At 32.9% G+C, this 17,647-nt stretch overlaps 1 protein-coding gene across 1 annotated transcript; it reads left to right on the forward strand.

Moving 5' to 3' along the window:
* Positions 1–15,761: 15,761 nt before the first annotated feature.
* On the forward strand, positions 15,762–17,400 carry LOC120140428 (transcription factor TCP18-like). The gene is made up of 3 exons (XM_039155417.1): positions 15,762–15,885; positions 16,030–17,153; positions 17,261–17,400. Exons 2-3 carry the CDS (start codon positions 16,167–16,169, stop codon positions 17,315–17,317), a joined length of 1,044 nt encoding a protein of 347 aa, XP_039011348.1. The 5' UTR covers positions 15,762–15,885; positions 16,030–16,166; the 3' UTR covers positions 17,318–17,400.
* Positions 17,401–17,647: the final 247 nt, after the last annotated feature.

Raw genomic sequence — 17,647 nt, forward strand, 5'->3', positions numbered from 1 at the left:
AACCGGTACCAAAATGATAAAACCGATAAAATGATACCGGATATTTTGAAAGTGTCGATACTTTCGTAAGTACGTGTAATAAATTATCGACACTTTCAAAGAAATAGGTAAATATCCTTTCGAAAGTATCGACACCTGATATAAAAGTATCGACACTTTTGTATTTGTATCGATTAAATATAAATAACATATCCGATGAAAATATAAAGGCCATATCTAAATATCCTCTGAAAATATATAGAACGGACGAGTTTTTGAAATCGAAGCGTAATTGTTGCTGCATATCAGAAGGCGTTTCTAAAGCGAAGTTTGTTTGTTTGTTGCTGCAGTCGAATCGAAAAGTATGTTGTTGAAACCCTAGTTTTTAATTATTACAGTAATAGGAAATAGGGTTTTTATGTGTTGTTTGGGGTTTTAGAGTAAAGAAGCATTTGAGAAAGATTACAGGTAGAAAGTGATATTCAAGGTAAAATATAAATGTCGATACTTTTATTAAATATTATAGGTAAAAAATGATATTATAGGTTGTATAAATGTGCCGACACATTTTGTAGTGGCCATTCAAATTCTTTTGAAGAAAACCGTTTTACCACAAGAGTAGTTATCTATATTTGTATATTGAATAAAGTGTACGTAACAAGTATTTGATTTGATTTGCGTAAACTGATATATGAAGGAAAAATGGAGTCAATGGGTGGAAAAATTGTTGGTGGCGCAGATGACTTTGAAATTGAGGCCAAGACTCGAAAGCAACCAAAGGGTGGATATATGTACTTCTAGTAAGTATCAATGTCTTTTTGTTATTATTGTTGAAATGGTAATTGGATTAAAGTATCGATAAACTTTAAATTGATTACAAATTTTAAATGTTGACAGTATGGCCGAATGCAAAAGGATGAAGGAAGATGACACACAGAGCGGTTCGGTATGTAAAATGAAATTGACATTGAGTAGTATTTAGTGTTAATGTATTGATTAAGAAACGTTTATGTTTAATATTAGGTGACAAAAGATGTGAGGTCCAAATGGAATTCAATGAGTGATGCTGAAAAGGAACCTTACATCACACAGTCAAGGAATGATAGTAAAGAATACAAAAAACGGAGGAAAGCACATGAAAATAAGGTATTCATTAAACTTGTAAATACGTTGATACAAAATATATAAGAACTATAACATTATATATTGTTAAAAAATGTAGGAAGTGTCAACAAGATGCAGTATTAAAAGGGTGAATTCATTAATTAAACACCTTAAGGAGAAGGGTCAGTTGAATGTGCTGGGAGAAATAGGTTTTGGATCGTTGGTAGGAGTAAGGGATCGACCTATTCGAAGGGAATTGTGTCGATCCTTGATGGCGCAATTTGATGTCAGACAATGTATTGCTAAGTATGGTGATTTTTCATTTCCTCTCGGGATCCCATGTGCTGCAGCCGTATTGGGGGTAGAAAATGAAGGCAAAAGTGTTGTAGAAGTCTGTAAGAGTAAGGACTGGAAAGCACTTGCCTCCAAATATGGTTTGAAGTAGAAGGTGACATATGCTAAAATTGAAGAGGAAATAAAAAGTGGATCTTACGTTGGGGATGAGCTGAAGGCCAGAGTTCTATTATACCTTGTCGGTATCTTTCTTTGTCCAACGGGTCATACGTCAACGAACAAGGAACATATGAAGCTCATTTGCGATGAAGGCTTGAAGGGTGAATTCAATTGGGCTGAATATATCCATTCGAGATTGATTGAATCAATAATCACCTTTAAAAAGGGCAGCCAGAGATACCTCAAAGGGTGCATAGCAATCTTAGAGGTAAATGAGTTGAAGAACTTTTTTGTGTTTTTATATAAAATATAAATTTTATTATAAATGCAGGTTACACTGTTCAAATTTTTGGTCGGGCTGTGAGGCAGTGCCGGCTTATGAAAGAACCCGGAGTGGCACACATCCGTGCATGGGGGAAGGAAGAGGTGGTTAGAGTGATGGTGAAGTTGAAGTTGGATAGAGCGAAGAAGCAAGAAAGAGTAATAAATGTAATTAAATAATATTAAGAATATAATCAATGTCTTAATATTGTAATTTAATTTTGAAGGTTATTGGCAAGGATGTAGAGGAGGCAGTGGAGCAGAGGAGAAGAAATGAGAGATGGTTGTATTGGGGGATGACGGTGAGTGGGACGACGGTGAGGGAAAACATAGTAACTTCGACATTTTGATGTCTGAATTGGCTGATATCAAAAAAATCCAATTTGATATCATGCAAAGACAATCAAGAGTCGAAGAGAAACTTGATAGAGTCGAAGAGAAACTTGAGAGAGTCGAAGAGAAACTTGAGAGAGTCGAAGATACACTTGAGAGGCATAAGGGGGTAGTGGAAGGAAAAATAGATGGAGTGGTGAAAGAAGTAGAGGTTTGAGGGGTGAAGTGTGAAAGAAGTTGGGGTGTTAAGGGGTGATATTAAGATGGTGACGGGTGAAAAATTTGAGGGAGTGGTGAAGGAGGTTGTGGAATTGAGGAGTGAACTTACGGGGGTGAAAGGGGTGGTTGATAAATACTTGGATGAAGGAGATCAATTGAAGGGTGAAATAAAAGAGATGAAGAGCTATGTAGAAAAAAAATACGATGAACTGAAAAAATATGAAGTAGAAAAGAGGGAGGAGGAAGAAGAAGAGATGGAAGAAATGAGGAGGAAGGAAGTCGATGTCGTTTATACACCGGAGAGTGTTATAGCAACAGATTTGGATTCGGAATGTCCTGCACCCCAGAAGAAGAAGCAGAAGGTAAGTTGAATAAAAGAAAACTTAATTTGATTTTTATTATGTTGTTGTGACAAAAATTTGTATGCAAAATTGTAGGTTGAAAAAGCGGATATTCCAAGCGGAATTGATGACATCGAAGCTGCAATTTGTGATTATTTATGGAATAGTGAGTTAGAATCGGAGTAAGTGAAATATATTGCTTTGTGAGTTATATTTAAATATTTCATGACAACATATTAATCCTAATGATTCATACAGATATTCTGTAATCTCAATGGGAAATCAATTCGCTAGTGTATACGACGTTGCAACGTTGAAGCCTACGGAATGGGTTGACGGTGTGGTAAGTAGAAAGTAGAAAATGTTAAAACTTATTGAATATGTTCTGATTGTGTAATTAATTTTTTTAGGTTATTGATTTGCTCGCTTGGACAGTATGCTACGATTCTCAGAAGTCACTCCGGAGGATTGGCTACCTTCCATACCACTTAGCGGTGAGTTAAATTAATAAATGGAGATAAGTAGTGTTATAGACGGTAAATTAATAATGTTTGTTGTGTAATTGCAGCAGCAGGCGTTGGATGCCAACAACAAAGAAAGTGTTGAGAGTATTGCTACCTTCTGGGGTCCCATATTGAATAACTATGTGAAATTCACCGACTGTGAGAAGGTAAGACACCATACCAATTGCAAATGATGTTTTCAGATATAGAATGTTGAATTTTTTTTGGTGTTGGATATGGTAGATCGTGTTGCAACAATATATGATAGTATGTTTACAACTGAAGCAGCTAAACATAGAGTGAAGGATGCTAAGAGATTAGTATGTATGTATGTATGAAAGGACATTATGTAAATTATAATGCATAATTTTTTTGGATCATAACTTCTTCTATTTTAATGCAGATTAAAATATTATATTTTTATAATAAGAAACGCATTTGGGTTGAATCCTGTGGATCTTTAGGAAAGTATCCCTTGAAAAATTTCAAATTTGTGGAGCATAAGAAGAATAAGCAATTGAATGGGTATGAGATGTTATCACAAATAGAAAGCTTAATTTATGCAGTATTCATCATAATTGACATGTGTGGTTTTCAAATTTTGTAACAGACATGATTGCGGCATGTATGTGATGATGTGGATGGAATCGATCGGTTCTACAGGGGCAACTGGTGATTTTGTAAGTGGAAAGAAAAATTCGTTTGTGGTAAAATTGTTAAAAGTCATAGATTGAATGCTATAGTTTACAATACTTAACGTTCTGACAATTTGAATATAGGTTATTGGAGAGTGAGATCGATCGTGAATATTAAACGATCTCGTAAGCCACAATCAAAATCAACGAAGACAGGAGATAACAAAAGCTTCCATGATACATAAGAATAACAAAAGGATGCAATGATGTAAATGTAGGGTTAATTTTGTATAAGATTTATAATTTTGTATACGATTTATAATTTTGTATGTGAATATAATTATGAATGAGATGAGAAAAGTTAGCAGTATGTTGTTGTACATGTTTCTTATACACATTAAGGATCATGTTGATACTTACGATATATGGAGATTGTTGTCTGTATTATACCAAATGTCATCATAATTGTCATCATGTGCGAGAATGAATGGCCATTCCATATATATTGAGGGTATGTACAATAACTACAAAATTCACTTTAAAGTAAAAGGCAAATTTATAATATGGCAAACAGGGTGCAACCATAAAGTGTCGATCCCATAAACATCGAAACCCAAAAGTATAATGTAATAGGTAATTTTTCAATCTAATCGGTACAAATATACCGGTTTTATGAGAGAATAGGTCTAAATAATGTATCGACACTTTTGTAGTTTGTGTCGATATTTTTGGTCCAAAATGAATGGCAAACAGGGTGCAACCATAAAGTGTCGATCCATATATAAAGAGTATCGATCCCATAAACATCGAAACCCAAAAGTATAATGTAATAGGTAATTTTTCAATCTAATCGGTGCAAGTATACCGGTTTTATGAGAGAATAGGTCTAAATAATGTATCGACACTTTTGTAGTTTGTGTCTATATTTTTGGTCCAGAATGAATGGCAAACAGGGTGCAACAATAAAGTGTCGATCCATATATAAAAAGTGTCGATCCGATAAACATCGAACCCATAAGTATAATGTAATAGGTAATTTTTCAATCTAACCGGTACAAGTATACCGGTTTTATGAGAGAATATGTCTAAATAATGTATCGACACTTTTGTAGTTTGTGCCGATATTTTTGGTCCATAATGAATGGCAAACAGGGTGCAACAATAAAGTGTCGATCCATATATAAAAAGTGTCGATCCGATAAACATCGAAACCCATAAGTATAATGTAATAGGTAATTTTTCAATCTAACCGGTACAAGTATACCGGTTTTATAAGAGAATAGGTCTAAATAATGTTTCAACACTTTTTTAGTTTGTGTCGATATTTTTGGTCCAGAATGAATGGCAAACAAGGTGCAACAATAAAGTGTCGATCCATATATAAAAAGTGTCGATCCCATAAACATCGAAACCCATAAGTATAATGTAATAGGTAATTTTTCAATCTAACCGGTACAAGTATACCGGTTTTATGAGAGAATAGGTCTAAATAATGTGTCGACACTTTTGTAGTTTATGTCGATATTTTTGGTCCAGATTGAATGGCAAACAGGGTGCAACCATAAAGTGTCGATCCATATATAAAAAGTGTCGATCCCATAAACATCTAAACCCATAAGTATAATGTATTAGGTAATTTTTCAATCTAACCGGTACAAGTATACCGGTGTTATGAGAGAATAGGTCTAAATAATATATCGACACTATTTAATATTTTGTCGATACTAATTTAAATATCAAGTGTTTTTCCACTGTTCATTATATATAGTACTCTAAAATCGAAAAACCCTAAACATAAAGACAAGCAGGCAGAAGATAACTCTTCCTCTCCGAAGAATACTAGCGTTATCATAACAGTGACGATCATATATTCAGGTAAATTTATCGATATTTTATGGGTTTGATTGATTTCTATATTGGAGTTTTTTTCCTGAATGTGTTTGTGTTCCATTGTAATAGCATCCAACCAAAATAGCTCCAAAACGTCAGCGTCAGAAGCGCGGTCTTTCTCAAAGCTCTTCTCAACCCAGTTCTTCTCAACCACAATCTCCTTCTGAAACAAACGATTCTTCTGAGGAAATCAGGTCCTTCGAAACTCTGAACTTTAGATCCGATATGGAGAAACAAAGATGGCACACGAGTTTTAAAGTAAAGAAGATTCGTCCCAAACGTGTCATTGACATGGGTTTCTTGTTTGATGATAAATATGCATTTAGTTTTAAATCCACATTTATATCTTGGGGTTGGCTTGAATTCCTTGGTGTAGAACCAAGATATTATCCCAACCTAGTTAGAGTCTTCTACAACAATGCTTCCTTACAGCACGAGCCTAATAAGACTAATATAATAGGAATTAATACACATGTCATGGGGAAGGATATATATATATCTCCGGAAACTATTGCGGAGGGTTTAGGTGTAGCGAATAAAGGGGATTCAGATGAAAATGGTGTAGATTGGTCTACAATTAAACAGGTTGCTAGAAATAGCCCAATTCACCTCGATGTAGAGTCGAGAGTGTTTCACAAAATGCTCACATGGTATATCCGGCCTAGTGGGGGAAAATATTCAACGCTTCGAGACAGCGATTATTGGTGGATAGCAAAGTATAAATCCAAATCCAAAACGGCTCCAAACATTGCAAAACTCATATTTAATACAATTGTATATATGATCACAAAGGGAGCAACAATTTCAACTACACTACCATATGTCATCACCCATCTATTGAAGAAGAAGGAAGTTGATTTTTCGCATGACGCCCTGTTAGATTAACCCGCAAGATTGACATGGTATTTATTAAAAAAGCGGGATATGATTTTGTTGAAAAACTCGGTTGAAAGCGTGTCAAGGAGGTCGGATTAGATCAAGAGAGGGAGGAAATGGATCCCGTTGGCCATGAAGAAGAGCAACCAAGTGGAGACGCAATGATGGAAGAAGCTCCAGTTGCAGAGGATGTCATAATTAAGACCGTGATGGAATACATGGTCAATTTTCGGGAGCATATTGATTCCCTTGTGAGTGGAATGCGATCCGATATTTCATCATTGAAACATGAAGTCTCCATGTTGCGTGACGAATTACGTCAACGACATCAAACGAGTTAGGTAATTCATTATTTATGTTTCTAAACATTTACACGTTCTGAACTGTATTTTATTTTCTTTTAACAGATGTGGACAACCAAGCGGTCAATGAAGATGAAGCTGACGATGATGATGATGATGATCCAAACAAGTATATCGTGTCTGCAACGCCGCCTTCAAGAAAACTTTTAATTTTTGATCTCAATGGTGTCCTTGCCTACATCCCAAGATGGCCTGCAGGTTTTAATTATATTCTTTTGTATCCATTATTTTAACATATAAGCATAGAACTTTAATCTCATTTTCTTCATGTTGTAGATGTTGTCCTCAGAACAGGATTATTTGAATTTATGCAATTTTGTGTCGACAATTTTGTTGTTGCCCTTTGGTCTTCAAAGCTGAGGTTAGAACATGTTTGGAGCAATTGAATTACTATAGTCAAAATCGTTAATATATATTTGAATGTTAACATTCAAACTTGATTACAATATCAGGCATAACGTCGACCGTGTACTTGAGAAACTACATTTATTTTCTGAGCATTTTCTATTCGTGTGGGTAAGATGAATGTCATTACAGTTTGCTGACTTTTCGTTGTCTATGATTCCTACATATTTATGTTCGACTGTTTGTGAACATGATCAAGCAAAATGCAAAACATACGATACTGTTACCTACTGTAAAGATCTCAATGATGTTTGGAACGCGTGTCCAAATTTTAACGAGCTAAATACACTTTTGGTCGATGATTCAACGGAAAAAATGATTTATAATCCGGTAAGTTGCATTTATGCAATATGTTTTTCCAGTTGAACAGGTGTTCAGACATTAATTATTTTAACAACTTATGTGTTTATATAGAAATACAATTACATATGTCCGCATACCTTTGACGCTGCTTCCCATTCGAACGACAATGCTCTAGGTATGACACAAATTTATTCATGCTTATGCGAATTTAGTTTATTGTTAGTAAAATTGCACCTCGTTAGTTTGATAATTGAAATTATTTATGTATGTCCTCAGAAAAAGGCGGAAACATACGAGAGTATTTGGAAAATTTGTTGAAGGCCTCTAATGTTCCGGACTTCGTTAGAAATAACCCTTTTTCATCGGATTAATTTCGTTTGTCTGTACATTATTTGAACATTCTTGTGTATGTATATTTTGGTGTGATTATATTGTGTGTATATTTTCATTAATTATTCCATATTTGCTTCTCTATATACATATACATTTGAGGATTGTTGAAATATCAATACTAGTTATTAATGTATTTTACATCTGCTTGCAAATGTATCGAAACACATTACTATATCATTGTTTTCCATGATATCCACAACAAAGTTTTCACACTTTTTAATATTGTATCGGCACTTTATGTCCAGAATGGAAGAAAAATGTGTCGATACCTTGTCAAAAAGTGTCGACATTTACACATCGAAACCCAGAATTATAATATAATAGATAATTTTATAATATAACCGGTATAAATATACCATTTTATGAGCGAATAGGTCTACAACCTATATCGACACTTTTTAATATTGTGTCGGTACTTTATGTTCAGAATGGAAGAAAACTGTGTCGATACCTTGTCAAAAAGTGTCGACATTTACACATCGGAACCCAAAATTATAATGTAATAGATAATTTTGCAATGTAACCGGTATAAATATACCGGTTTTATGAGCGAATAGGTCTACAACCTATATCGACACTTTTTAATATTGTGTCGGTACTTTATGTCCAGAATTATAATGTAATAGATAATTTTGTAATATAACCGGTATAAATATACCGGTTTTATGAGCGAATAGGTCTACAACCTATATCGACACTTTTTAATATTGTTTCGGTACTTTATGTCCAGAATGGAAGAAAAATGTGTCGATACCTTGTCAAAAAGTGTCGACATTTGAACATCGGAACCCAGAATTATAATGTAATAGATAATTTTGTAATATAACCGGTATAAATATACCGGTTTTATGATCGAATAGGTCTACAACCTATATCGACACTTTTTAATTTTGTGTCGGTACTTTATGTCAAGAATTATAATGTACTAGATAATTTTGTAATATAACCGGTATAAGTATACCGGTTTTATTAGCGAATAGGTCTACAACCTATGTCGACACTTTTTAATATTGTGTCGGTACTTTATGTCCAGAATGGAAGAAAAATGTGTCGATACCTTGTCAAAAAGTGTCGACATTTACACATCGGAACCCATAATTATAATGTAATAGATAATTTTGTAATATAACCGGTATAAATATACCGATTTTATGAGCGAATAGGTCTACAACCTATATCGACACTTTTTAATTTTGTGTCGGTACTTTATGTCAAGAATTATAATGTACTAGATAATTTTGTAATATAACCGGTATAAGTATACCGGTTTTATTAGCGAATAGGTCTACAACCTATGTCGACACTTTTTAATATTGTGTCGGTACTTTATGTCCAGAATGGAAGAAAAATGTGTCGATACATTGTCAAAAAAGTGTCGACATTTACACATCGGAACCCAGAATTATAATGTAATAGATAATTTTATAATATAACCGGTATAAATATATCGGTTTTATGAGCAAATAGGTCTACAACCTATATCGACACTTTTTAATATTGTTTCGCTAATTTTAAGTAACGCGATTTTTCTTCCTTCATTTAAAATATTTATATGTACATGTTTCTTATACACAATAGGAGTCATGTTGATACTTACGATATATGGAGATCGTTGTCATTCCATTCCGTCTTCGAAAAAATCAGTTGATGTAGGCTGTGTGCTTGTACTCAAACTGAGCTTGACTTGAGGACATGTTAGTTTGTTATGTCCCTCACCGTTGCAGTACCCACATCGCCTAATTTTCTTCTCGACCTTGTTCTTCGGCACTTCTTTTCACTTGCGTTGTTTTCGTTGAGGGTCACGGATGTTGTTTACTACAATGCTCTGGTTGACTGAATCATTCAAACCAAACGAGTTTTCTAATTCTTCTATTAGTTTTTTCATATCATCTCTTGCGGTTTTGAAAGACTCGTCTGTCTTTGATGCAATGTAGCATAACCTACTTGACGTTGAACGTAGAGCAGCGAACCTTGCCATTTGCATCACTTCTGGAGACACATTCAAATCAACATAACTGGGTGCAGAAGCCTTCGCATCATTAGTCTACCTACTTTGAATCAAAGTCCCGGGCAAATATGTGTAGTCCAAGTGCTTCAAAATGTGAAGTTGATGGCAACACGGAAGTCCAACGGTCTCGAATTTTTTGCAGGAGCAAATTAGAGTTTTCGTACGAGAATCAAAACTAATTTCAAATTTCCTATTTTTTTCTGCGTACTTTGACAAAATATAATGTTGACATTCATCTGATAAGGACTTAATCTCTGCCTCAATCCGGTACAATGTCTCCCGTATAAGTTCATCTTGGAACACACGAAAAGATTCGCGGGTAAAAATCGCAGCGACATGGCTTTCAATGTTGACCAGTTTTGTGATCTGGAAGGGCTTCGTATGGGAACTTAAGTAATCCGCTTTCAACTCGTTCATACGCATTCTACTAATTCCATCTTCAATTACACGAACAACATCTAAATATGTCTTCTTGTGTTTCAGTGCAATAGCTAGTGAAGCATTCATAGACTCGCACCTTTGTGTTGAGCGAATATTGGTAAAGAAATGACCGGTTAGATATGCTTGTGCCCATAAGTGTTGTGTATTTCCCTTCTCAATCACCCATGGATGCTTTTGGACGTTGAATTCTGAAACAACCGAACGCCATTGAATATCAAATTCCTTGGTTGTCCACCAGGAAGCCATGCATTTTGAGAATGCTGCTGTAAACTTTGGGTCACCAATGTTAGCTTGTGCATTGCGAGAAAGATGCCAAGAACATAATCTGTGCTTAGCATAAGGGATAACAGATTTGATAGCCCTCTGCATTGCCCTATCCCCATCGGTGACAACTGAAATAGGTGATTTATTCATCATGGCTTCTAAAAAATTATGTAGCACCCACTCAAAAGATTGAGACGACTCGTCAGCGATTATGGCAGTGGCAAACACAATTGTGTTATGGTGATGATTAACACCAACAATAGGCATAATTGGTCGACCATACAAATTATCTTTGTACGTTGTGTCGAACGCAATTACATCACCGAAGCATGTGTAATCCGATCTCGATGTAGAATCCGACCAAATAAGATTATACAATGCCCCCGATTCATCTACCGAGTATGTCATAAAAAACCCAGGATCATCATGTTTCTTATAATCAAAGTAGGCAATAAGCGCATTCACATCCCCATCGACGATTTCCTTTGCTTTACCTCTTTGAAGTGCATTGTAGAGGTCTTTATGTGTAAATCCAACATTATGATAGCCCCCTGCCTGCTGCGTTAAATAGTTCATTACTTGTGACGTGCCAACACCGACCTCTTTCAATGTTGTTGCCTCATCGATATCAGCCTTACTTACAGCTCTATTAGAACGCATAAATGGTGTCATAGCAGGTGTGCACAATGCATGATTATGTTTCTGATCAGACTTACTTATAACCCACTTATCGTTTGTATTTGTTGCTGTAACTACGACTCTAGCCTTACATTATGTTCTTGTTACTGGCGTATGAGCATGTTGATGATCAACAGTATTGACTTTTGATACTCGAAACCCTTCTTTGGAACAACAAAATTCTTGTGTCTTCACATTCCCTTCCACGTCAAGCCGTGTTGTTCCCTTACGTGCACTAAACCCATGTTCCCGTGCGAATCCCTTATAAAAGTACCAAGCTTGATCACGTGAATAGAAGAGCTGACCAACCAATCTATCAGATTCATCAACATTATGTACTTCATGGCATTCCTCGGTTGGCTTAACATTGTCTACATCAGTATTATCCATGGCAAAAATTTTGTTGTGCAAGTTCAGTGGTCCAAGAGTTGATGGAGATGTAAGCAAAGGTTCATTTTGAACATGTTTCAGTCGTGCTGCTTTCAATAGGATGTGGTATTGGTAGTGGTAGTTAAAGGGTGGGTACAACATTAAATTCGCAGTACATATTTAGGTATGTACAATAACTACAAGTATCGACCCAAAAAACATCAAAACCAATAATTATAATGTAATAGGTAAATTAACAATGTAACAAGTATCGACCCAAATTAATATTATTTTATAAAATATCAAAACAATCAAATAATTTTTTGTGTAAATGAAATTATTAAATTAATATTGTAGGTGGAAAACATGAAACACTATTAAAAAAATTGAAACATAAATTACATAACTTTAAAAAAAGTATCGATCTTTTTTATAAAAAGTATGGACACTTTCAATATAATATGTAAAAATATGATGTAATAGGTAGCGTTTATATAATGTAATAGGTAGCGTTTATATAATGTAATAGGTAGTGCTTATATTGTAAAGTATCTATCATTTTTATAAAAGTGTCCATACTTTTTTCACTGTGAAAAACATTAATTTAAGGTTATCTTTTGAGTGAGTTTTAAGATATTAATTTAGTAATTATAGGCGTCTAATGATTTATTTTTTACGTTACGGTATATATTATTATTAAATTAAAAACAATAAACATATATATTACATATTTATTATTATCTTTGGTTAATATTGTTAAATTTAAAATCTAAATAATATTTTATAAAATATCAAAACAATCAAATATTTTTTGTGTAAATGAAATTATTAAATTAATATTGTAGGTGGAAAACATGAAACACTATTAAAAAAAATTGAAACATAAATTACATAACTTTAAAAAAAGTATCGATCCTTTTTATAAAAAGTATGAACACTTTCAATATAATAGGTAAAAATATGATGTAATAGGTAGCGCTTATATAATGTAATAGGTAGCGTTTATATAATGTAATAAGTAGTGCTTATATTGTAAAGTATTTATCCTTTTTATAAAAGTGTCCATACTTTTTTCACTGTGGAAAATATTAATTTAAGGTTATCTTTTGAGTGAGTTTTAAGATATTAATTTAGTAATTATAGGCGTCTAATGATTTATTTTTTACGTTACGATATATATTATTATTAAATTAAAAAAATAAACATATATATTACATATTTATTATTATCTTTGGTTAATATTGTTAAATTTAAATTCTAAATATTATTTTATAAAATATCAAAACAATCAAATAATTTTTTGTGCAAATGAAATTATTAAATTAATATTGTATGTGGAAAACATGAAACACTATTAAAAAAAATTGAAACATAAATTACATAACTTTAAAAAAAGTATCGATCCTTTTTATAAAAAGTATGGACACTTTCAATATAATAGGTAAAAATATGATGTAATAGGTAGTGTTTATATAATGTAATAGGTAGCGTTTATATAATATAATAGGTAGTGCTTATATTGTAAAATATCTATCCTTTTTATAAAAGTGTCCATACTTATTTCACTGTAGAAAATATTAATTTAAGGTTATCTTTTGAGTGAGTTTTAAGATATCAATTTAGTAATTATATATATCTAATGATTTATTTTTATGTTACGATATATATTATCATTAAATTAAAAACAATAAACATATATATTACATATTTATTATTATCTTTGGTTAATATTGTTAAATTTAAATTCTAAATATTATTTTATAAAATATTAAAACAATCAAATAATTTTTTGTGCAAATGAAATTATTAAATTAATATTGTGGAAAACATGAAACACTATTAAAAAATTGAAACATAAATTACATAACTTTAAAAAAAGTATCGATCCTTTTTATAAAAAAGTATAGACACTTTCAACATATTATAATGTAATAGGTAAATTTACAATGTTATCAGTATAAATATACCGGTTTACTTATAAAATAGGTCAATATAAGCGCTACCTATTACATTATATAAGCGCTACCTAATATGTTATTGTACTTTATAATATTTTCGGTTAAATAATATAACATAATCGATCTAAATTTTAACCGGTCACTTGTTTAACCGATTTTTAGACGCCGCACCGCTGAACTACCCCTGTTAGCCCAGATCGTGAATATGGAGTGTGTAATCATATAAGTCAATCTTATATTCATATATATTTTTTTGAAAGATCATCTTATATTCATATTTAAATGTATATTTTTTTATAATTTCAAAATTGTATAGGTTTATTTACATAAATTAATTTTATATATATATGATTTTAATACATTTTATCAATCCGATACCTTAATTTAATAATTTTAACATATATTATTAATCGTTAAAATATCAAATCATTGTAAATAGAAATCATAAAATGTGCAAACTTTACTAAATATAGATATTAAATTAATTAATTAATTATCCAAAAATATCCAGTTAAAATTATTAAATGGCTTTTATAACTTATGATACTTAAATTACACGTAATTTTAACCTTTAAATGGAAAATAATGCATAATTTAGGGTACATAACATAAGCATCAAATCAGAAGACAGAAAAGCTAAAGGGGTAAGCACGCGTGGAAGAGTGAAGACCAACGAAAACAACCATAATGGCTCCACTTTTTGTGGAAAGCGACGTTTCCCTCATAGAGATGCTCTCTATCTCTGGGATAAGAGCAGTAATTCCTTACAAATTCTAAATTTTTATATATTTTAAAAATTTTTATATACATTTTATTGATAATTTATTTTTTATTCTCCTAAAATTTTATAATTTCGTTTCTTAAAATAAAATTTTACGCAATCTCTAATATCTTTCGTATTAGTCAATACCCACAACCACTTATTCCTTTCATTTTCAGAGTTTTAAGTTAATGCTCCTTCCTATTCCATAAAAAGATTAAGAAAAAGATCTCTCTTTTACATATGTTTCTTCTCTTACTATTTATATTGTATTGTATTGTATGCTAAGTTATGAATTTAGTCATTTTTAATCCATTGATCTTATTCTAAATGGTTAATAATATTTGGATTAAATAACTAAAAGTTCTCCGATGACACTTTTCCTTTTCTTTAGATTGTATGTTCATTATTCATTAAAAACAAAAATTTCTCTTCCTTTCATGGATAATATTTATCCCAAAAAATCTTAATTTAAATAATCATTTTTTATTAATATGGTATTAGTACAAGGTAGTATATGTCAAAAAATAACTATTAACCATTAGACATTGAACACTCATACCCATGACATTCATGGTGTTTAAACCCCAAGACCTCAGGAAATATCAACAATTCATTTACCACCGAAGTCGATTGGTTCATGTTTAAAAAAAATTAATTTAAAATTAAATATCTCAACATCACTATATAAAAATATTTTTAAAAAGATAAAATGTCAAATTTTTACGTGATATTTTAACAGAATAAATTATCTATTTAGTACATTATATATTATTGTAATTTTGTTTTGGAAATCTAAGTATTTTTCTTTGATCAAATTGTTTATTATGTTAGATTTTTTTATTTTGATCCTTGAGGGTTAAGTTTGATCGTTGATTTAATGAAAATGGTGACAATATATAATATAATAATGATTTTAAACTCAAAATTATATATTCTATTTGAAATAATTCAACAAAATTATCATCTTATTGTAAAAGAAATGAAAATATAAGAATAGAGGCTAGCAACAATTGAAATAATGTTAAATTTAAAACAATTTTTTATATTATGTATAAATTGAAGATTTAACTTTTGTTCAATAATTCAATTGTTTTTATTTCATATAGAATAGTGTAATTTGAGTGGTGCTTTGTACCCTATAAATTCGGCTTTGGGTACTCTAGCTCCTCACAAGTCTTGTTATTCAATACCCTCTTTCTCTCACAGATGCAGAACCCATAGGGATCCAGCACATCAGCTTTGCCGTCTTTCTCAAGCTGAACTCAAAATCGTCCTTGCTTGCAAAGGGTAACTCTCCCGCTTTCTTTTCTCTCTGATTTTTGGCTGCCTTACCTAAAAATGACATTAACATAACACACTTCGGGTTTTGCATTAATTTTCTTACAAAACCACTTGTATATATATATATATATATATTCCTTTTGTCTGCAGATATGTAAACTGGTATGAAACATGGAACCCGCTGGAGCTGTTTCTCGAGTGTCGTTCTCAGTTTTCCTAGTCCCACCATCTACCTAGGTTTACCTGAGGCTAGGGTTCTTTAAATTTTCAAACTACTCTCTCAAAATATGTTTCCTTCAAATAGCAATGGTAACAATGACCCAATCGTTTATATCGACCATTCGATTCTCAACAGGCATTTTTGTACTGATGGTACCACCCCTTATATCAAACCAGATGATCTCCCTCTTTCTTTTTTTCATTTCCCTTCTCCTTGTTATAGTCAATGGGAGCTAGAGCTCGAAGACCATGATGTTTTTGTGAGCCAACACCGTGATGACGATGAGCAGTTTCTTCTTCAGAAAAATTTGGTGACTGAGAATTCAGTCTCGGAGACTATTATCAACATGCCTGAAGGTTGTGGTAATAATACGACCGATCATCGCCTGCAGCAGATGCCGAGGAGGGGATCAAAGACGGATCGGCACAGTAAGATTAACACGGCGAATGGACCGAGAGATCGAAGGATGAGATTGTCTCTCGATGTTGCTCGAGAGTTCTTTGGACTTCAAGATATGTTGGGGTATGATAAGGCCAGTAGGACCATTGAATGGTTGCTCATACAGTCAAAGCCCCAAATCCAGAAGCTAATCAATAACAACAGCTTCAGCTTTGTGGCTTCAAAGAGTTCATCTTCGACTTCCGAGGCCGAAGTGGTGTCCGGAATCGACGACAACGCTGCCATTGAAGGAAGCATCTCTGAGGGGAAACATTTTAAAAAAGAGAAAAAGGAAGGACGACAACGTAGAACCAGTTTCCGCCCCCTGGCAAGGGATTCGAGAGAAAAGGCAAGAGAAAGGGCAAGGGCAAGGACAAAAGCAAAGAGCATGTCGTCTCCAAGGTACAATAATCTGAACAAGTTCGGTTCTTGGAGTTACTTAGAGACTGGAAAAGAATATGGGGTTCAAGTTCACAACAGGAATAGTCCTTTCTCGCAGGCCGACAACACAAAGACTCATGGGGATCAGATGATTGATGAATCCTTGGCAATTATGAATAAGTGGTGGCCGGATTCGATTTTCAATTGTCTACAAAACACTGGAATTAACCAAGAGGTAAACCCCCCCCCCTCCGGGGCGCGGGAGGAAAATCTTGCCATTAATCAATATCTTATAACAAAATGCTTCAAATTCTGATAAACCTATATATTTTTTTGCTTCAGAAGCACCAGCTCACACGCCCAGTCCTTTGGCAAACCATGGGAGGCCTGGAACAATAAAAATCTATAAACAAACGTGGGTTTTTCTATTTTATTTCGATCTATGAACAATAAATATTAGAGGCATACTATGTATTGCTTGCTTGCTTTCTGTACTAAAGTCATGCTTTTCCCCCCTCTTCTTTTAGTCTATTTGGAATTTTCTTGTGGACTTTAGAGTCAATGGTTGTTGTTTATGAAATTATCATGAGATGTTTAAGCTTTTCATTGTTTATGTTACAAGTAATTTAGGTATAGGGGTTCATTAAAAATTTCCTCATAACTTGATTAAACTATAATTCAATTAATGAAACCCCTAACTCTGAGAATTCTTTCTTTGACTAACCTCAA

Source organism: Hibiscus syriacus, unplaced genomic scaffold (assembly GCF_006381635.1).
Source record: "Hibiscus syriacus cultivar Baekdansim isolate YM2019G1 unplaced genomic scaffold, ASM638163v2 tig00110785_pilon, whole genome shotgun sequence".
NCBI lineage: Eukaryota > Viridiplantae > Streptophyta > Magnoliopsida > Malvales > Malvaceae > Hibiscus > Hibiscus syriacus.

Coding starts and splice junctions, on each gene's coding strand:
- LOC120140428 (XM_039155417.1), top strand. CDS start 16,167: ATGTTTCCTTCAAATAGCAATGGTAACAATGACCCAATCGTTTATATC. Junction 17,154..17,260: donor ACACTGGAATTAACCAAGAG/GTAAACCCCCCC, acceptor TTTTTGCTTCAG/AAGCACCAGCTCACACGCCC.